The sequence below is a fragment of the Prosopis cineraria genome, unplaced genomic scaffold (assembly GCF_029017545.1).
Source record: "Prosopis cineraria cultivar Desert tree isolate PC_DT_omini unplaced genomic scaffold, ASM2901754v1 PC14, whole genome shotgun sequence".
Classification (NCBI taxonomy): Eukaryota; Viridiplantae; Streptophyta; class Magnoliopsida; order Fabales; family Fabaceae; genus Prosopis; species Prosopis cineraria.
This window is the reverse complement of record NW_026555345.1, coordinates 4,616,081-4,639,008: the sequence shown is the minus strand read 5'-3', so window position 1 is coordinate 4,639,008 and position 22,928 is coordinate 4,616,081. Positions and strand designations below refer to the sequence as shown.

The following is a 22,928-nucleotide window of genomic DNA, read 5'->3' as shown; positions in this document are numbered from 1 at the left end:
GTACGCATTATATATTAAAATGACATGTTATGTTATCCAATTCATATTATAACATGTTAACAGGATTGAATATATATATATATATATATATGATATTGCTAACAAGTCCTATTAGTAAATTAATAAGTATGAATTAGTGAAATGGCAAGTTAAAGTTAGGTTTTAATAAATATATTTCATATTGTAATAAGTTAACAAAATTGAATATCTAAAAGGTGTTGTACTAAAAAGTTTTCATAGTAAATTTACAAGCACACACTAACAAAAAGACAAGATTGAATATTATTGCTTGTAAATTTAACAAATCTACTTCATATTGTAACCAATTGACAAGATTGAATAGGTAATAATTATTGTTAAAAAGTTGTGTTAATAAGTTACAAGTACGTATTTATAAATTGACAATTGAAGTTAATGTTTTAACAAATTTAGCATATATTTAAAAAAGTGAAGGTCATTTTGATCATTTTTTATCAAAACATATCTTCAATTTAGTCTCTTGATACTGTTATATATTTTCAGATTATATTAATTTTAATTTGAAATTAAACCCAAGAGTCATTTACTAAAATTCTCCCAAAAAGAACATGAACATGAACATTTATCATTTATTGGTTATATAACATTCTCCCTTTGTTCAAAGATAGATAGATAGATAAAATATTTTTAATCAAATCTCACCCCTAATGAAGTATTAATTGTGTTCAAAATAATATCATTTTTTATATTTATCTTTATTTAATATGATATTTTATTTTAAAATAAATTAATTTATTTATCATGGACACTTAAAAAAACAATAATTATATCTTTAAACACTTAAAAGTCTTATATTTTTTAACAATTAATTCTTTAAAATGTCTTATATTTTTTAATAAAAGGAGTATTATTGTTCAAATTTATACGTTGAGATAAATCTTGCACAACAAAAATAATATGATATTTAACCAATAGTGAAAGAAAAAGAGATTTGACGGTTAAATTTTGATTTATCAGATATCAACATTCTAGATGCAAAATTGAATGATTAATTTAAGTTGCGTTATGAAGAATAATGGAATTGATGCTTGCCTCGAGAAGCAATAAAATCGAAAACTTGGATGACAAGTTCCAAATAGCATGCTTACACGCAAATTAAATCACAAAATTTTGTCTTTCACCTATATACATCCGAAATGGCATTTTTCAATACATCCAAAATAGCATTCACATTGCGTATATGTATTTTTGAACATTTTATTTAAGATACAGTAACATATCTCAATATATACATTTCTTTTATTGGAATTCAAATTTTAGCTCATCATGTTATAATGATTAATTCATTTTATTAAACCAGATTCTCATTGGTTAGCATACATTTGTTTACCCATTCATTCTCATATCACAACTAACGAAAAGGCTTCGTGTGCTGCAAGGGCAATTTAAAGAACATTTATTTTTTAATTATTATATTTTTTGAGAAATAAAATTATTAAAAATACTAATATATAAAATTTTATTGTATTAAATTAGTATAATTTTATTAAATAGATCATAAATAATGTAGCACTTTAAGGTCCACCTTAAAATTTTTTGTAAAATATAGACTATGAATTAAGGTTCGTTAAAATTGGAAGTGGTTGTTAGGGTTATATTTTTTTAGGATTATTTATTATCTTTAGGGAAAATGACACTAAGGGCCTTAAAAAAAGATTTTATTATAATTTGGACCTGAATAAATTTGATATTGCTCTACAGGCTTTAAGGCCTTTATTGTCAATTTTCTTAAGATCAAAAGTATGATTTTACCCTTTGTTTGATTTGAATTCAAAAAACTTGCGTGAAAAACTTGAAGCAATGAATTCTATCTCTTCTTTCTCATTTCTTTAATTATCGCTTTGCCATTATTGACCATCGTTAGTATGGACGAGTGTAGAAGTTTTGACTATTAATACTTCAACCACAGATCATGATTTTTCATCTCTTTCCTTGCATTGAGTCGCTGTTGATTGCTGTGACCCTTGGAACTCGGCCCCTTGCTACCATTGGAGGAGGACTATGCTAGTCGAGGTCTTCCTCTCCATTCATTCTTCTTCCTTGTTCCTCCCCTATTGTGCATTCTCATCAGTTCTCTCCCTCATTTTCCCTTACTTTGCATATCACCAGAAAAGAATGCTAACACTTAGTTTTCCCTCTTTCAACTTATACTTTGTGCTAATAGACAATAAATCTTTGATTTGTACTAGTCTGCAGTAGTTTACATCATTCTAGTTTTTGAAAGTTGACATGCTTATTGATGAGATTATATTCTTTAGTTTTAGTCAAACAATATATCCAAATGTGTTTTATCTATGCACAACGAACGTGAAACCACACAGCTCTGCAAGCTTTAATTTGGAGGTAGTTTTGGCTAAGGAAAGATATTTTGGGTGTTCTTGTTTAAAAATCTTACAAGCCTTGTTTATTGTCCATATCATTTTTTTCATGCATGTTGTGACAATTAAGCTAAACATAATATTGTAGTAGGTTTTATGCATTTGTCATGAAAAAATAAAACTATTTAGCACTTAGTCATGAAGCTCTAATGTGCTCCTTGTTTTGAACCTAAAACCCAAAACCTGCGATAGTTCAAAACAATATGACTTTCAATTAAAAATATATGAACCTTGTATTGTACATTGTTTGTTTAAGTTGTACTTTTTGTTAAGCCTAGCTAAATGATAAATTGAAATTGCATAGACTTTTAGTTGAGAATATAGAAACTTTGTGTTATGTATAGTTGATATTATATTGTATATTGTTTGCCTAAATTGAGCATTTTATTAAACCTAACCTACTGATAAACTAGAATCGCATGGATTTTTAGTTGAGAGTATATGAACCTTATGTTATGCACAGTGAATTTTGTGTTGTACATTATTTGACTAAATTGAATATTTTGTTAATTCTAGCCTATTAATAAACCATAATCATATAGACTTTTAGTTGAGAGTATATGAACCTTGTATTGTGTATAATAGATATTGTGTTATAGATTGTTTATCTACTTATACATTTTGTTAAGCCTAACCTACTATTGATAAAGTAGAATTGTATGAACTTTTAGTTGAGAATATATGAACTTTATGTTATGTGTAACATCTCAATTTAAATTTTAATAGTTAATTTGGGTTAATAAAAATTTAAAAAAAAATATTATTTAGAGGTAAGAAAATTAGTAAAAGATGATTATTAAATCTAACTTAGGATATAATTCTAAAAAAAATTTAAAAAAATAATTAAAAAATAAATAAAAATATTATTAAATTATTATTATAATAAAAAAAAGGGAAAACGTATTAAAAAAAAAGGGGAAAAGAAGAAGAAGAACAAATTGCTTTCGGCGCGCATGATTACATAAAATAATAAAAAAAAGGGGGAGAGAAAGGAAAGAAGAAATAATATAAAAAAAAATGTGGGACCCACTGAATTTTTATAAAACTCACCCGTTTCCTTTCATTTCTTCAATTCTTTTCCTGCGCGCAAGCTGAGGCGGAGAGAAGCAAGTTGCCGGTGCGAAATATCTAAATTTTTAAGGTAAGAGTTTTTAATAGGATATTTAGGGTGTGATTTTAAGCTTTTTAAGACTAAGTAAGTGTTCTAAAAAATTTTTTTAGTCATCCTTCTTCTTTAGTTTCTGAGTTTGTAGTGGTAAAAAATTTAAGATCTGGAAGAGGGATGAATTTATGTTGAATAAATATAATTTTTGAGGTTGTCAGTAGTATAATAAATGTTCTAGAGTATAAATTTATTGATGATCTTTGAATTTATGGCTTATGGATCAAATTCTAAACTAGATCTGAAAATATATGTTGATTTATTGAGGTTTAGATGATTATTTGGGATGAGAAATGAATTATTATGGTTATAAGATTATGATTCTAAGCTAGAGACTCAATTTTTAATTTTTGGGTATTTTAGGTACGAATTTATGAAATAAAAAGAAAATTTTGATAATAGAAATTAGTTTAGAAGCTAATTTTTTAGATTATTAATGTTTATTGATAATTAAAAGAGGAGTTAAAAATTTTATTTAATAGTATTAACTATAGATTTGTATTAAGATTGAGATTAGGAATTATGTTATATTTTTAATTCTATTATTAGAATTATTTTATTAGTTTCAAAAATTAAAACTAATATTTATAAATAATATGTTATTTGTAGATTGTATTACTGGTGAAGATTGTGGTGAGAGAGAAATTTTAAGGAATAATTTATTGAAAAAGCCACGAGGTAACCATGCTTTTAATTTGTGAATTGTGTTACTTCATGTTAATTGGGTGGTTATTGAGAAAATTATAAATTTTGTAATATTATATAATTGTGCAATATTATTATGAATTTATTTGATTATTGTGGGAGGTGTTGGGAGACTTGCTATTGTTGTTGTATTTATGTGCCACGTGGTACGCCCCTATTGGAGCTCAATAGGTGGTTTGTAAGGGCTCGGGCTAATCTACCTTTGGCCAGGTAATTTAGCACCGAGTGAGGGCTACGGCTCGAGGTTAATGGAGGGATATAAGGATGGTTATTTGTGTGTATTGTAATATTTATTATATTTATTGGAATTATATTATTTTTAATTCTCACTTAGTAAGCACACACTTAACTGTTTGTATACACTATCATAAATTGGCTTTGGTTACTGGGACTTTTGAGTCTCATTATGTGGTTAACAATTTTCAGGAGAAGAGCCACGAGTGACACGTGGAGGAGTCCCAAAGGCTTAGTGGTATAGATCCACTGTCTCTTTTGGGTATTTAATTTATGATTTATAATGTGTTATATTGCCAATATTAGGGCTTTTTGTTTATTGTCAATTATATGAATATATAAATGTAATCATGCCTTTCAAACTATTTCTATTTTTGATACAATTTGGATGACTGTAATTTTAATATTTGGTTTACTTTGGATTGGTTAAAATGGCATGATTATAAGGCCAAATAACTGGCTTGTGTTGAAAATTTATTAAATTGCTTATTTTACTTGTTGGGAGTATAAGGATGGACAAATGTGATTTAGTTTACTTGTTGGGAGTATAAGAATGGACAAATGTGATTTAGCCTAATGGCATGTGGGAGGTAAAAATTTATCTGAAATGTTATAGTGTATGAGTTGAAGCCAATTATAAAATATTTTATATTGAAATTATTGATATAAAAATGTATTGGGTGGCTGTAACCCAACTATGGTTGAGCTAAATTATAAAAAAAAAATTTGGTGTGTTACATTATGCATAGTGGATGTTGTATTATACATTGTTTACCTATTTATACATTTTGTTAAGTCTAGCCTACTGATAAAATATAATCGTATAGCCTTTTAGTTAAGAATATATGAACCTCATGTTGTGCATAGTAGATATTGTGTTGTGCATTATTTTGCTTACTTTTGCTTTTTATTAAGCCTAGTCTATTGATAAAGTAGAATCGTATGGACTTTTAGTTGAGAATAAATAAAATTTATATTGTGCATAGTAGATATTGTATTATGCATTGTTTGCCTATTTGTATATTTTGTTAAGCCCAGCCTATTAATAAAGTAGAATCGTATAGACTTTTAGTTGAGAATATATGAATTTTATGTTGTGCATAGTGGATATTGTATTGTGCATTGTTTGCTTACTAGTGCATTTTGTTAAGCCTAGTTTACTGATAAAATAGAATCATATGAATTTTTAGTTAAGAATAAATGAACCTTATATTGTGCATAGTGGATATTGTGTTATGCATTATTTGCCTAACTTTAGTATTTGTTAAGCTTAGTATAATGATAAATTAGAATCACATGGACTTTTAGGTGAGAATATATCACAAACTTTCTTCTCTTGCAATCATCTTTAACTAGCCATCCTCTCGAAAGGCCACAAACAAGGAGGATAGAGTCTTTCAAGATAAGAAGATTTATCATTATCTAAGATGTGAGAAGGCTGGACACAGTTGCAAGACATGCAAGAATCCTAACCCAGCATGAGAAGTAGTTACATTGTACTTCTTTGGTGTATATAGGCAATTATAATTATGTATATAGAAGCATTTTCAATTAACATTTTTTAAGTAATTGAGAATCATAGATATTTTTTGTTTGTATGTAGAGAAGCAACTGTTAGATATTTTGAATATAATGGCTAACTTTTGTGTATATATCAGACTTAAAATATTATGTCAAATTTCATGTGGGTACTTGTTTTAGTACCTAAGCTAATACCAATATGAAATTATTCATATTTGATGTAATTGTCCTTCTTAATATTGAAAATGCATGAATTTTCTGTTGAGCATGCGTGGACATCATCTTGTATATAATAGATGTTATGTCATGCATGATTTGCCTAACATTATTTTATTATAACCTAGGCTAGTGAAATACTGAAAATGTATGAATTTTTTTGTTAAGCACACATGACCATCGTCTTGTGCATAGTGAATGTTGTGTCGTGCATGATCTGCCTAGTCATTTTTGTTAAAGTCAAGGCTAATAAAATACTTGAAATGTATAAACTTTCTGTTGAGGATGCATGGACATCGTCTTACGCATAGTAAATATTGTGTTATGCATAGTCTAATTCATTGTTTCGAGGGTTCATGCAAGTTCTAAATTCAAATCAAATAAAGGGCAAAATCATACTTTTGGTCTCAAGAAAATTAGCAATAAGAGCCCTAAGGCCTGTAAAAAAATATCAGATTTATTTAGACCTAAATTATAATAAAATTTATTTTTAATGCTCTTGCCATTTTCCCTTATCTTTATGTCGTTGCTGTCAATGTATAAATGGTTTGGATACTTATTTAATTTTGATTTCCTTTCTCCTTCATCTTAAATGTGTCTTGATATTTATGAAAGGAAGAAATAAATATTTGTGGATGATTGCTCCATTAAAAAATTTATCCTTTCTTATCTAAAATTTTATTATAATTATTTATGATTCTATTTTTTATGCAATCATATTGCACAAATTATGACAACTCATGATGGAAATCCTAATTATCATTTTAACTTGTGAAAAGTTTGCAAGAAACAATATAATTATCATTTTTGGTAAGATCACTTTCCAATTTTAATGCCTCCACGTTGTTTATTATTGATAAAAATGTGATTCGAACGGATAAGACATATTTGATTTAGTAAGAAAATGTCGCTTAAATTTGTAATTATTCATATTTTCTTGTTCAAAGGACTTGGATGATACTGTTAAATAAATTGTAATTATTATAAAATATAATTGAATTGATTGAATGATAATTTTATAACATGTATACATTTATTTTAAATCAATAAATTCTCCCCCATGCCATTTTTGTGTTTCATTTTAAAAGATTTCACCACGGGAAAAAAGATCTATTTTAATTTGAATAATAATAATATAGTGCATATTAAAAGAAAACTAATTGAATTTGTTATGCCAAGAGTCAACTCAAATTACAATGATAAATTAAATAAACTAAAAATTATTGAATGGATCCATATAAGTAGAGAGTAAGTAAATCTCAACCTAAGTATCACATAATACCAATTAAGTCCTTTTGGAGTCAATTTTTTTTTGTAATTTTCAGGTCTTTTTTAAAAAAATTTAAGTTAATTAATAATTAAAGTTACTTTTTTTTTAATAATAAGATACTCAATTTACCACTTTCTTTTGGCCTAAACCCAATACACTCTTTGTAAAGTTAAAATAAAAAATTACACCACATAAAAATTTAAAATATTACAAATACTTTTAAGTAAATAGTTGAAGTGTAAAAATATCTTTTACTCCACACATATAAATTGTTAACTTGGGTTAGTCTACAGTAAACATCTCACACACACACACACACGATATGATGTGACTCTTGGACATAACACACAAAGCATAAGGTCCATCGTTAATAAATGATGAATGGCATAGTCTATTAAAATTTGTATATAATATGTAGATCGACGTATAATTTATTAGAAGTGACACTAATCATAAATTATTAATATTATAGCTATTTTTTATCAAATTTTGTGAGATGCAAGATTCATATCTTGTCATTGAATTATTGAATTAACTCACAAAAATGTTAATTTTTAAAATTATTATTTTTAAATTAGTACTCTGATTTAATTTAATATCAATTTATCATACCATCAAATCACAGAAATTATTTAATTTTTTGGCCAAGAATTGTTTAAAATGAAAGGTCTTGTTTAATAGCAAAAGCCTGTGTAATTTCGTTTAAACATATATAAATGATTATAAATTCATTTGCACTTTTTGGATAATTTTTTGAAAACCTAGATTAATCGTGATCTAGATTCTTTGTCTCACGTTGAGTGCAGGTTACTAGAAGGTGCTTATGCATTTGAAAAATTACAATTGAACTTTTATTAAATTATATTAGATAATAAAAAATATAGAAAATTAAACAACTTCATAAAAATCATACCCTTTTAGGTAATTATATATTTAAAAGTAATTTTGATGAATACCATCCAAACAAAACTAACTTTCTCATGATCACTTTTAAAAAATATTCAATCAAAAATTATAATTTATCAAACATTACTTTTAATTGATATCATTTGTAAAAAATCACGATTATTTGTTAATTTCTTCATACACGTTTGAAATTTAAAGTACCATTTGTATAAATAAAAATCTCTTGTGGGATGATTCCTTTTTCATATAGATTGATATAAGATCTATCTAACAATTACTTAAAAATATATTTTGTGAAACAATCCTTCCCATATGATGGGAAAAAAAAAATTTCCATAATCCTAAACCGATCTTACTTAAAATTGCAAATCTCAAGTTTGTCTGAGTGTCTGTAATTGATTTCTTTTCGCACCAACTCAATTTTAAATTTTCCGAAAGAAGACAACTAGAGAACGTGTTTCAATTTGTGAAAATCTTGGACTTTTATAGAAGTAAGAAAGTTTCCCCGAAATTCTGGAACAAAGTACTTGAAACTGTGTTGTGGTATGTAGGAATAAATATGAACTGTACTTAACTGTTTTGTTTTTTTTGGCCAAAGAACGGTACTTAACTCCTTGTCATGAAAAATGGATTGTTCCTAAGAAAATATATTAACAAAGTAAAATGAGTTATACTCATTTAAATATAAAATTTTAAATTCCAGTAAATGTTAAAAAAAAAAGTTTTGTTTGAAAAAGACTACTTTGAGTTAGTCAGATAATCATATGCTAAAGCTGAACAATATTCAATCCCACTCAATCAGGTAGCCATAATTTTTTTTTGGGTCAAAATACAATATTATATATATATATATATATATATATTAATAAAATTATATATTTATTGAATTTATTTATTAAAAAATCTTTTTCCTTTTTCCTTTTCTTTTTTGGTTTATTTCGTAGCCAGACGTTAGCCTCTAACCGCGAATCCGTAACTTATGGCCACAAAACGCAAACCGTTCCCGCGCACATTAGACGCGACTCGTTCACCCTGATAAAATACGCTCAGCCATCTTCTGCTATCCCTGTTTCACTTGCTTGTCCCTCTAGAAGAAGCCTCTCTCTCTCTCTTTCTCGCTAAACCTATTTTGCTCCATTCGTCGTTAATTTTTTGACAAATGAAAATTTTCTATTTGTAGCTTTTGGTTATGGCTTCGTTACAAATCCTGAAACTAACCCTCTCTTCAGTCTCCGTTTCTCAATCGAATTTTCCGACAAAATCGAGATGGACTTCCCGAGAGTCGTATTTCCGGGAAAGGATAATAAACGTGCGATCTGTCGGGGGTTCGAATTCTAGCAGAAGGCTTAGGGTCTGCTGTAAAGCTCAAGATACCGACAACCAAAACAATGGCAAGTTTTTGTTTTTTGCTTTTAATTTATTTATTAGTTCTTTTCATCATTTATTGAGAAATAATAATTGACTTCTTAGTAATGGTCTCTCTTTCTCTCTGTTTTTTGTCTTTTAAGGCAAATTTGATGGCTCCTGCTTTACACAAGTTAAATACGTTGTTGATGTTGCTTCCTAAATATAGCAATGAGGTTACTGTCTTTCCGACCTCTGTTCCAAGAGTGCAATTGTCATAATCACTCTGCTTCAGACCTCAGCTGACAATCCGGCAGAGATGACTGTGGCTTTGATTTTAATTCCTGCTTATTCAACTGACTCAGTATACTAGATTCTTCATTTAAATTTTGTGCCTTCTACTTTTTCTTTGCGAATAACGCAAGAATTTTCTTTTTACTTGTCTAGTATATTTTAAAACCAAAAATATTGGCCGTTGGTTGGACAATAATTAATATTTCCATGATTGTCCATTTGTATATTAACTGGTACGGAAAACTTTATTCCATTATTTATCGGTTGGATGGGTAGATATAATGTGAAGTTGGATCATGTTATCAAACACATGTCTTCGATAAAGAACCTGAGATTGTAGATCCATTGTTATGAGTAAGATTTAGCCTTTGAAACACTACTGAAAGATTTAAAAAGGAAGTTAAGGCAGAAAATGCATTTTGATTGTCTCATAAGAAACATGAGATGAAGCTTTGTTGAGGAATGGGATGGCTGGCGGTGGGCAGAAATTATTATTAGTTGATATCCATTTCACTGTTGTTGAGTTTGGTTATTATTATTGCTATTTTTTTTAATATCGAGGTATAATAAGCAGTGATACTATTTGCGTGACTAAAATAAAATTGAAGGTGGATAACTGAAGAAAGATAGAGATTTATCTATAACTCCCTTTCTTTACCTGGAAAAGAAGGTAAAAGAATTTGTATTTGCACAAATGAATTATGATCCCTTGTTAGCGTGTCAAGGTGCAGAGATTGGCAACTATCAAGTAAAATTTAATAGTTTATATTTGGTCATAAGTTATTCAGTTGCTTGGATTTTTGAAAGTTTTGATTAATAAGGGAGCAGCACTTTGTTTGCATAAATGCAAAGATTAACAGATGTGAAGATACAAGCATGATGGAAAACTGTATAAATTTTCAGACTTAACTCGTTTTGAACTCCTAATTAAATATAGTGCACCAACTTGATGTCTTGCTGACATATTTTTGTATGGATGTGTTGTGTTTATTGTGTCTGGAACAAAAGATATTGAGGGCATACTAGGACCTAGGTAGAAAAGAAAAGGCTTTCTACTTTCTTCATTAAATAAGGGGGAAAAAAATGCTCTGCTACTTCTTAAATCAAATTATATAATTGAGTTACATTTTTAGGCAGTATTAATGAATTCAGTGATCTAGTTGCCAATTAGAACTTGATCATGATAGATGTAGCATCGGTTCATTTTTTTCCTTTTTGCCTTTTAATGAATAAGATGATGATGAACACTGTGCCGTTTAGAAATATAATTTTTACAAATGTCAGCAATAGCAGCTTCTATTCTGTTTCCGAAGTTTTGGATTTTTTTTTTTTGCCATGTCAATTTGTATATGCATATATTTCTTTGGTGTACTTGCCAATGCAATGTTTGTTATCATATATATATATATATATATTGTATTTTTCTGCAGTATATTTTGCCATTTACTAGTCCATGTTGGTCCTTATTAGTCTCAAGATGTTTTTTTAAAAGAATCCATTCAGAAAAGACATATTGCTCAATCAATTTATGCCAGAGGGCTTCCGTGGAGAACACAGAGAACACTCTTAAGAGAGAAACTTGATTAATGGAGGAAATTTTTTGGAAAACATCTAGTCAACCCTTGGGGTGTGAGGCATACTTCTGATGAGGCTGTTTTTTTTTTTTTTTGCATGCATTCAACAGTCTGGTTCAGTTATGTGCTTGTTTACTTTCAATTAATCATGTATCTGTATCTCAGCGTCGTCTATCTGAGCAATCATTTCACAAAAACTATTCTGCAAACAATGGTCCCCTTCTTGTTTTTCCCTTAGCAAATCGCTAGTCATGGAGACCATCAAGTGACCAACACTTACTATGTTTGTTGGCTTTTGCTTCTGATGTATTTTCAGGTGAAGAACCCCCAGAATCATTATTTATGAAGGAACTAAAGAGGAGGGGAATGACTCCTACTTCATTGCTTGAAGATTTTAAGCAAGGTGGAGTGGATGAGGAGATGAATATGAATGGAGAAGATAGAGGTTTTCCAAAAAGAAATGCTGTCTCAACCAATGTTGAGAGGAGCCTAGACAATCAAAGGGAGCGATCTATGGCACTGAACAGCGAAGGTCTTGAGGTTGATGCCTCATCTGACATTTTCAGAACAACATAATTTATTTAGTATCATTAGTCTTGTTTCAAAGATTTTGGTGCCTATAGTGTGGATTGGGTCACCAATCAGTTCTCTTTTACCACTGCATCAGTATTCCTTGTTAATGAAACATGATGTATATGTGACACATTGTTTGCCTTCACATGCTGCTGCTTCAAAATTCGTTCTCAAAACTTCCTATAAACCTACCTAGGGGTCGTCTATAAAGTCAATCCATAATTTATTTAATTGTGTATGCCACTGCATGTGTGTAGAGAACTTGATGTCACATTAACAGGAATGATGAGAAGTAAAAAAGTGTATTTTATGTTCTCTCTTTTTTACCCTTTGTGGGAATGGGGGACAGAGAAAATTAGATGGTTAAACAGGGAAGAAAATCAAAACATAATCAGAAAATCATTTGTATATTGAAGTGAATTTAGGCTGCAAGGATCTGATTAACCTTCTTTATTCTTTGTTTTGGTATGGCAGAATTAGAGAAAATCACTTACATTTTTATCCATTACAGGGGTTGATACCTCGGGCTAAACTTTTGTTGTCTCTTGGAGGAACATTTTTCCTGGCATTTTGGCCACTGATCCTCATAACTATTGTGGCTTTTTCTGCTCTCTACCTTGTAAGTCTCTTTCTGTCTTTGTCAAATGATGCGTGTATGAATTTCTTTGTTTACTTCTTCCCTACATTATCGAGTCCATTTTCAGTGATATATGTAGCAACTTGACCATTTTATATCCACATTGAATAAACGACACTAAATTATTCTGTTGAAACTATATAAATTGTCTATTATCCCACTAAACTATTTGGTGGACCAAAATATGACCTATGTGGTTCTTATTGGCAAACCATGCACAGAGGCAGCTGACATAGCTAGAATATATTATTGTCTTCCACAGTTTTTTTTTTTTTTCCAAAATTGTAAGAAAACCTATGTCTGACAGCCATTGATGCAAAGGGAAGCCGTTATGTGTGTCAGTTATTGGCTAAGGAATTGCACTCTAGTAATGTTAGTTGGGTTGTTTTTAAAGAACTACCGTACTGTGTTCGCAACTTGTTGCTAGCGGATCTGTCTAGCCCCCAGAAATCTTGCTATTTTGGCTTTGCGTTCATGGGCCTTGACCTGTTTTAGACTACTTAAGTAGATTCTCTGTGAGGTCCTCATAAACATTGTACATAAACATTGTATTTGTATGTTCATGGAATCTCATGTTCGTTGCCTAAGAAAGTTGCTGGGGTGTCAATTTACCAAGTATAAATCTGCATTCATTTTTTCAGATTATCAAAGTGCTGAAGTTTGTGGCCCAAACTGAATTGTTTTTTTCCCGATTTATTAAATTTAATTACAGACAAAAACTTATACTTGATGTGACAGTATGAAGCATTCTATGCTCTCCAGCCTCGTGGAGAATGGAAAACTTGTAATGAAAATAGTTCTCTTCTTTTGTGACATGTTCTTACACTGGACATTACTTCTAGGTTCCCCAAGCTTCACTATTATCTAAGAAATATACACCAAATGTGCAGCTATTATAGCGATCAGTTGTAAAACTTGTCCCCACTGCAAGTGCGCAGGCACGTGTATTTTTTTTTATTTTTAAGAATCCTGTCAATAATGTGATAGGGACCCACAATTCTATATCACTTACAGTAGAAAGAAGAGGGCAAGGATAGAAGAGAGTAGTGAGAAGGTGGGAAACCGGTCATGGAGAAGGTAGCAGAGTAGGGAAGTTAGCTGGTAGCCATGATCATGAAGATAGGATTAGTTATGCAGTAGCTTTTATCCTGTTCTGTTCCTGTCATTTTTAGTGATTATATAGCATTTTTAGAGTCAGTAGTGTTTCTACTTTTATAATTAGCAGTAGTAGAGATGCAGTAGGTGTCTTATGCTTTGAATTACCTTTGTAGTGGATATTCTCCCCCGATCTATTGAAGAAGTTAATGTTTTCAGATTCTGGCATTGTTTTCTTCAGTTGAATTTTCATTTGATTTCTCTTTAGACTTCGGTATCTATCTTCAGTTCTTTGTGCAATCTATTTTGAACTATTGAAAGTTTGAAACCTTTGATGCTTAAAGAGCTGGATTTGATTCTGTAAGTTATTTGTGGCAGTATTTTGGACCGAGTTTTGTACATGATGCTAGCAAGATGCCCCCCTCCCCTCCCCAGTATGTGGATCCTTATGCACTTCTGGAAGATGAAAGAATATCCCAGATTGCACCTCGTCTCAATTGAAAGGCAAGAATTTACATACGTAGGAATATAATTATATGTATCACAGTTCAGTTCTCTTTTCATCTGTATATGTTTCCTCTGTAAAGTATCAACCTGGAAGAACTTGTCTAGTTATTGATTTGATGCTCATTTTTATTCACTCTACACCTTCATGTCTCTCCAAGCATGTGGCTTTAGATAAACACAGCGTTATTTTATTTAAATCTCAAGGCATAATAATCAGAATTATTTCAAATCGATCTAGAACATGTAATTTTAATCCCTATATTGGGAGGAACTTTTTGTTCTAAAATTGGATGTTACGACGAGGCTCTTGCCTGGTTTCCTCCAAGAAGTTGTTTATATTTTCGTCGCTCAAATAAAAGCACGTAAATGTGAAAAAGTTGGGATTACATCAATCAATCTACAATGTAGACACTTAAATTGGATCTGAACCTCGTTCATACAATTTAAAGCTCAAACCGCTCAAGTGGATTTTTTTCATTCGTGCCATATATTTAAGCTCAAAAGTTCGGTGGGGCTAGACTGACTCGAATCAAATGAAGTTGTACTCGTTTGTCTATCATTTCATTTCCAATCATACAGATAAGATATAAGTTGTCCCCATAATTATAGTACTTTATGTCTCTCTTCAAATGAATAAATATAAAATTTTCTTTTTGTTTCATAATTAAAAAAGCTAATTTAGATATTCATCATGCATAATTTGTTACATCCAAAGGTGCCAGAAGTTGGCTGGCGAGTGAAAATAGACAAACCAACTATGGAGAGACCTTGAACAATCTAGGAAGTAAAAAGCTTAGTTTAGGATAACGACGGTTCATGCATGTGATTGATTTGACTCCCACTTTTGAGATCACGAAAGGGCCAACAAACCCATCATGCTAATATTTCGTTACAACCCTAAAAAGCTGTCTGAAGAATTCCTAATCCATTATCTGTGTTTTACAAACTGTGAAGCTAACTAGTTTCTTTCTGTGCTCCAAGAAACCCAGTACAAAAGCACACTAAGAAATAGACTGAAAAGGCTTGTAAGCTTTCAGGTCTTTTATAATACCTTCAATGGATCCAGCTGCGGCAACTACAGTGACAATAAAGCAAAGGCCACTTAGCATTTTAAGCATCATCCATGGTGCAGAAAACCTGGGCATTTTTCTCTGCGAAATGTACATTTCTACAGGAAAATACACAGTCAAGGGCCAGAAAGAAAAAGCTCCAAGCAGACCCAAAATGCTGTTGAAGAAAGGGAGTAACATGGCGGTTACAGTGGTAAATATCACGAACAGTGTCCTCCATATCACACGAAACTGGTTCACTCTGTAAAGTCCGCACATTGGAATGCTGATTGAGTATTCTTTTGTAGCAAAATCGCTTTCTGGCCATCTCTTGCAGCACCAATCTTCCACAAGTTTGAAAACGGGTTGGCAGAATACCTGCACGCACGAAGTACCCCGTTAAGGTTCTTTGTCACTCAATAAATATTGGATAGCTGAACAGTTCGGAGATTGATTGGATTGTGCTAAGTGGTAAAGTTCTTTGATTGGTTAACAGCAGAGTGTAGAGCAGAACATAATTGAACCAGTAGTTGCTGGGTCAAGCAGAAAAAACTCAATTACCTTCAGCAAGGTGTTACGTGCATAAGTTCAAAAGAAGAAGAAGAAGAAGCACATCATAAAGACTAACTTATTAAAAGAACTCCTCACACTAAAGCAACACTTATTTTGCGAGTTTCTTGATGCAGAACTCATAATACAAGGTGAGTGTTCGAACCTTGGTGATGAAAAAATAAATTATGTTTGTAGAGCTATCTTCAATTAAGCAATGACAATGCTCAAAGGTAACATGATGAGCCGAATATTGAATAATGCAAACAAAAAGAGGAAGATGATTGATCATAAGAAGCTACCTGGTAGCACCAACGAGATGAACAACAACAAAGATGTTTCCAATGTCAACCATCCAAAATGGCTCATAAAAACCAAATCCTGTGAGAATGTTTCCAGGTGCACTGTTCCCAAATGCCGCATATCCCAATATCCCACAGACAGATAAAACAGACTGGTGATCGACACTCCAACAGAGACTGCCTTCTTCATCGCTTGATTCTCTGGTGGGCTTGATTTCAACGTATCCTGGTCAAAACTCAAACAAAATACAATATTGAAATTAAAGTTCATCAATTATGGTTGATCTATATATATGGGGAGAGTAAATGAACTTAAATAGCTCGCCTGTATCTCAACAATGACAACAGAGAAAGCATATGCAAAAGCAATGTTTCCAAGTGCTTGGAAGGTGTTCCATATCTTCTCACTACTGCTGACATCCACACCAATGACTGTCCCAGACAAGCCTGTCTTCACATCGTTTCCACCTTCAAGTTCCAAAAGTGGATCAGTAAATTAAATTGAAAAAAGACGAGCACGCTGACACTGGTCCATCTGATTTAGTCCTACTAATTTGAAAGTGTTCAAGGTTCATTAAATGATGTTTTTAAGGTGTGTTTGGTACTATTGTGTTGGTTTAGTTAAGTGGGATTGTGAGGACCAACATATTTAAGCGAACATTTTATAGTGTTTGATTGAATTCAAATTGTAAATGAAAGTGAAGTAAATGCAGAGTCTAACCTGCAACCTTGGCAATGGAGAGACCAAGAGAAATGAAGGCATAGCCAATAGACATGAGAGCAGCGAGAAGAGAGAGCCATGAAAGTTTATGAAAGTTAGGAATTTGGCTTAATATAATCTCCAATATCCCAAATACTATCATGTATCCATTGTTTGACGAATGACACCCCATTTCATGTCCCTCCTTGTGGAAGCAATTTGATCTTTTCACCGCCCTGATTAACACACAACCAACCAACATTCTCTCATGAGGGGGGAAAAATACTTCAACTATGTCCTCAACAAGAAAACTCCGTCTATGTTTTATAGGTAGTTCCAAACCCAGATAAAAGAGAAGGGTTGTGTTAAGTACGTTTTCCAAAACAACTATTTATTACTTCTCACAAAACATTATATAGTAAAGTATGAAAATGTACTCTGTCCACAATACAAGACATTGATAACTATTTCATTATTCTAAAAACAGTTAGTTGAAATTTTAATTTTTTTAAAAAATTGTAGTCCCTTGACTCAAATTATAAAATACTTTTGAAAGAGATTCAGTGTCTTAAAACACAAGACACTTTAAAAATATTAATATTTTATTAAATGAACTTATTCTAATATTACCCTTTATCTCTCTATTTAATTTCCGTCCTCATCTCTCTTTAATATTTTAAATGAAGGATATTTTTAAAAGTATATTTTTGTTTTAAAAAATAAAATTGTTAAGTGTATCTAATGAAATTTATAATGTAAAATTATAATTTGAGACAAAGGAGGGGGGTACATTTTTCTAATCATACCCTCATTAAATATCCTATATAAATACTTTAATAATGATAATTCAAATTTCAATGAATCATTTTTTTCAAAAGAATAATAAGTGAAGTAAAGTCATAGATGAAAAATAATTGGGAGAATTACATTAAAGTTTCATACAAGAAAATTAATTACAATAAAGTTCAATGACAACTGAATTAAGGAGATTGACAACAAAAAAATTAGTTATAACAAAACTCAATGACAATTGAATTGTCAATTAGTTCAATTGTCATTGAACTTTGTTATAATTCATTTTTTTGTGTAAGGTCTGAATGTAATTCTCTCAAAATAATTATAAAAACTAAAAATGCATAAAAACTATTAAATGCCCTGTATAAGTAAGACTTATAAAAATGTGCTGTATTATGCATGAGAGGATAAATGGATAATCAAGCTTCAAGCAGGCTAGAAATCTTACACCAGGCTAATGGATGCAGTAATTGTGTATCCAATTGATATTCCTACAAGATTCACATACTGTGCGGCCCCACAAAGCAAGTATTTCATTCCTCCTGCCAACAAACACACACACACACACACACACACACAACATTACATCATTTTTTAAACCATGCTATCAAATTTATGCTTATGTATATTTGCGAAGTACCAAGATTGGTCTTGACGATCTGAATGTAAGTGTAGTTTCTGGTTCCGTCAGGGGACCTATAGCATTCGGTGAGCAAGGAGGAAGTGAAGAGAGTGACCAGAGAGAAGATGGAGAGAGCAATGGGCCCAGAAACCCAACCCAATTGGGCCATGGCCCAGCCCAACGATAGAACTCCCGATCCAATCACAGCCGTAACGATGTGTGCACTTGCAGTGAACCACGTTCCTGAACCCACCACCATTATACCATACAAAGCAAAAGCAAATTAGATCTTCAATATCTAAAGGCTCATGCTTCATTAAAATTGGCAAAGATCTTTTACTTTTTATTTTATTTTCTTTGTCTAAATCTTTTTATGTTCTATTATCATTCTAGAAATATATAATCACATTCACAAGATACACGTGAGGCAGCGATTATTAATAACGATTTCATACAAATTAGTTTATGTGGGTGGCAGTTTTTCAAAATACCAGATAACAGAATAAAAAAAAAAGTATTTGTTTATGCGACAAAATCCACTAGTCTAAATTTGATTTGATTTTTTTCTATTTGGTGTATCCATTTGTGATATTTTGTTTATTTTTATCATGGTTTCTCAAAAAGAAATGATGAGATTATAATTGAATTTCTTCCAATTATTATTACAAATTGTAGTTATTTGGAAAAAGGAGAAAATTAGTCATGCACTGAGTATATTTTTCTGAAAAAACAAGTAAACAAAATTCAAGGAAAATGGCATAATGTCTAGTATATCATCTTTCAAAATTTGTTACGGACTAAGTCACTCTGATACAAATAGAATAGAACACGTCTATAAAAAAAATTTTAAAAAAAATAGAGGATGAAACCATATCCTAAAACAGGTCGAAGAAATTTTAAAAGAGAAAAAAAAAAAAAAGAAACACAAAAAGTGTCAAAGGAATGAACTCAATATATCTCAAGTTGAGAGAAAATACGACTCATACCTGTTCGTTTCAATTTGCCATCATCATCAAATTTAGAGTCAAACCCTCCATTTTCTATTGAGAAGCTCACGTTTCTCTGCAATTCCATAGCCATGTCAGAGACAAGCCTAAGAAGAAGAAGAAGAAGAAGAAGAAGAAGAAGGTTAAAGAGAGGGAAGGTTGGGAAGCACAGCGAATGTACTTAAAGCGGCACAGAACGTAGTAAATACATTGACTCAAATGGGGAGGTGAGTTTAATCATTTCAAGGTCTATTTATGGAATTTTTGGAAACCCAGAAATCAAAATTATTAATTACACTTTGAACAAAAATATGCAAACGAGATGATTCGCATGGGAAGAATGAATATTTTACCAATACTACATCGGGACTTCACAATTTTGACTTTCCAGTTACGTTAGTCAATAAATGTCTTGACCTGAGGCCACAGATTAAATATGCATTCAATGTTCTGTCCGGTCCTTTAAAGATTTTCGTTTTACAAGGATAATACAACATGGGAAAAACATCAAGGCATAACGTAAGTTTTCACTTTTCACCATATATTTTAATCATATCGTTTTTCAAATTTAATTTTTATTAATTTAGTTTTTTAAATTTTTCTTAAATTACTATCACTTTAGTCGTTTATGTTTTAAAACATAAATTCACCTTTAAATTAATCTAATACATAGATTATATTATTGACTTAACATGTATAAATGTTCATGAAAATAAATTAGCTTTCTTTTTATATACTCCCTCTGTTAAAAAGTGTGAGACATTTTTAATAAATCTCACCCTCAATAAAGTAATTACTTATTTTTTAATTAACCCTATCTTTTTATATTTATATCTATTAAACACCCTATAATAAAGTCATTATTAATAGAGGTATTTTTAAAAAAAGAATAATAATTATACCTTAAAATATTAAAAATACCTTACATTTTAAACATTCAACTTCTCAAAAAATATTTTATATTTTTAAATGAATGGAGTATTCTTTTTTCCTTTTCTTATCTTCTTGATCTCCTTTGTTTTCAAACAAAGCAATTATATTATACTTCTTTCGAATCACACTAAAAGTTGTTATTTAAAAATTACTTAATATGGAATAGTTTTATATATATATATATATATATTTCATTTATACTCCTACGTTGTTGAATAATTAAAGATGATGTTTTAAATAAGTTAAATATTATGTTTATTATATTCAAAGGCACAATTTGTAAAAATATAAAAAAATTTATAAAATAAAAATTTTAATAAATTTTTTAAAAAATTTTAATTAGTTAACTGTAATTTATATTGTGATACAAGTGATCGTAACAATATAATAAAAAGTCATGAATTCAAAGTATAAAAGCTAAAAATAAAAGTAAAGAAGAAAAAGTCTTCTTGGTGCGCTCGGATGTCAACCTTTTGGAAATCGGCAAGCAAAGATGAAGCATCCATGACCACTGTATCTGCACATTGCAACTTGAGGAAATCTGGGTTAATAAATTTCTTTTTCAGATAATCATTAAAGTAGACGAACGAACACCATAATCTCTGCTGGAAGATTGAATCCTTCAAAGTGCCGAACGAAGACACAGCAAAAAGAAGAGAGATGAGTCAGCTGTGACTTTCCGAAAGACCAGACCATGCACATTTCCACAGGGAGTAGCAGAGTTAGTTTCATCAAGAGATTGAGGAGCAGAAAAGGAAGACTTAGACCAGTCAAATGAATTCATGTAAAAAAACATTGGCTATGAAAATCTCTCTGAAACTGAATGGAATTTTATCACCCTGGTAAGTTGCAAGATTCCTAGGGCACCACACAAGTAAGAGAAAAGTAATGATATGCCTAATGACAAGTTTACCACACAACTTGTCATTTTCTCATATCCAATTTGTAATTTTCTCACATTCAATTTATCATTTTCATATATCCTATGCTCAAGTTGTCATTTTTTCACTTGCTATTTGTCTTTGTCAAGTTGTCATTTTCTTATGCTCAAATTATAATTTTCTTATGCCAAAGTTGTAATTTTTTTACGTTCAAGTTCTCATTTTTATATACTCAAGATATTATGTACTTAAATTTAAGTTGTTATTTTTTTATACCAAGTTATCATTTTCCTTTATTAAATTATCATTTTCTTATGTCCAAATTATCATTTCCTTACGTCCACATTATCATTTTCCTATGCCAAATCGTTATTTTCTCATGCTCATCTTATCATTTTTATCCGGCCACAAGTTATAATATATATATATATATATATATGTTATTTTGCACTATAAAATTAACAAGTATAAGTGGCCTAATAGTTATCAATCATTTTGGTAGCAACTTATGCATTTTCTAAGACTTTAAGATAGTTTAAATTTTTGTGTGAGAGTTTGGCCATAAGTCTCCCATATGTTTTTCCACGGGGTGGTAGTGCCTCCTAACAGTCCTACTCTTCTCGTTCCCTTCCTTTAAAAACATTTTCATTATAACAAATGGGCCCCAAGTTTTTCCTTTCATTGGCATTCGATAATTGGCTCTAACCATTTATTACATTTAGCGCTCACAACCATACCAAGTGTTTTTGGATAACAAGAAGGGTGAGCAACAACCCTCTGAAGGTTCAAGCACCGAGTTGGTTTCTCTCATTCTGCTTGGACATAAAGCTAGTGTTTTGAAACTCGAACCAATATCAAACCAGAAAGAGCATAGATAAGGATTTTTATAGTTGTTGAAAGCAACTATAAATAAAATATATAAATAAAATATTAACTTGTCGATGGTGCATGAGATCTTGATGTTGAAAGCTAGATGCCTAGACTGCTAGAGTTAGAGGTAAAGGCATGTCAACACAAGATCGCGATCTCAAAGGAAAATACTAAAGTTGGAGCATACTGTCATGTCACGACTCACGAGATTTTGATCTCAATGCTAAAGGTTAGATTGCTAGAGCTGGAGGCAAAGATTGGAAGAAAAGTCAGAGATTAGATGGAGGAGAGATCAAAAATTAGATGTCTATAAGAGAATTGGATAATAGAAAAGAGAAACCATAAATTTGAACAACTTAACTTTTTTTTTTTTTTGGCCTTGACCCACTCCAAATTTCAGGTTAAATCATGTTCTATGAAAATCGCTCCGTTCAATACGGGTCAATCCAGTCTAAAGGCTAATTTAGTTCAATTATTGAACTAAATGTTTTATTCAGCCACAGCAGCAATAGTCGGATTGTTCAGTCAAGTCTGGTTTTCAGAACATTGCATGAAGTCCTTAACGAAGCTGCAGCAGCATTCCTGATGACTCCGTCCACATTTATTGCAACCCAACCACGATCAGATTCCATTTAATCCATTCTTTCAAGTCTAACCCAAAAAATATTTGATTATGTGTTGTGGTTTCACCAGTCCCAACCACAACTTAGTTTCATAACAGTCGCGGAGATGTAATGGTTCCCTCACTAATTACGTTATACCGCGGCTATTATTAGAGCCGGATCG

The 22,928-nt window shown here is 30.8% G+C and overlaps 1 protein-coding gene and 1 pseudogene across 1 annotated transcript; one reads left to right on the top strand and one right to left on the bottom strand.

The window, feature by feature from the left end:
* The first annotated feature begins 9,452 nt into the window (after positions 1-9,452).
* LOC129293187 (uncharacterized) lies at positions 9,453-14,593 on the top strand. Its single transcript, XM_054930999.1, has 4 exons — positions 9,453-9,822; positions 11,960-12,183; positions 12,728-12,835; positions 14,327-14,593. Exons 1-4 carry the CDS (start codon positions 9,621-9,623, stop codon positions 14,447-14,449), a joined length of 657 nt encoding a protein of 218 aa, XP_054786974.1. The 5' UTR covers positions 9,453-9,620; the 3' UTR covers positions 14,450-14,593.
* A 638-nt stretch (positions 14,594-15,231) lies between these two features.
* LOC129293113 (amino acid permease 6-like) lies at positions 15,232-21,175 on the bottom strand (annotated as a pseudogene).
* Positions 21,176-22,928: the final 1,753 nt, after the last annotated feature.

What these genes read in the sequence shown, in the direction of transcription:
- LOC129293187 (XM_054930999.1), top strand. Translation starts at nt 9,621, where the DNA reads ATGGCTTCGTTACAAATCCTGAAACTAACCCTCTCTTCAGTCTCCGTT. An exon ending in TACCGACAACCAAAACAATG is followed by an intron (nt 9,823 to 11,959) that starts GCAAGTTTTTGT and finishes ATGTATTTTCAG; the next exon opens with GTGAAGAACCCCCAGAATCA. An exon ending in CTTTTTCTGCTCTCTACCTT is followed by an intron (nt 12,836 to 14,326) that starts GTAAGTCTCTTT and finishes TATTTGTGGCAG; the next exon opens with TATTTTGGACCGAGTTTTGT.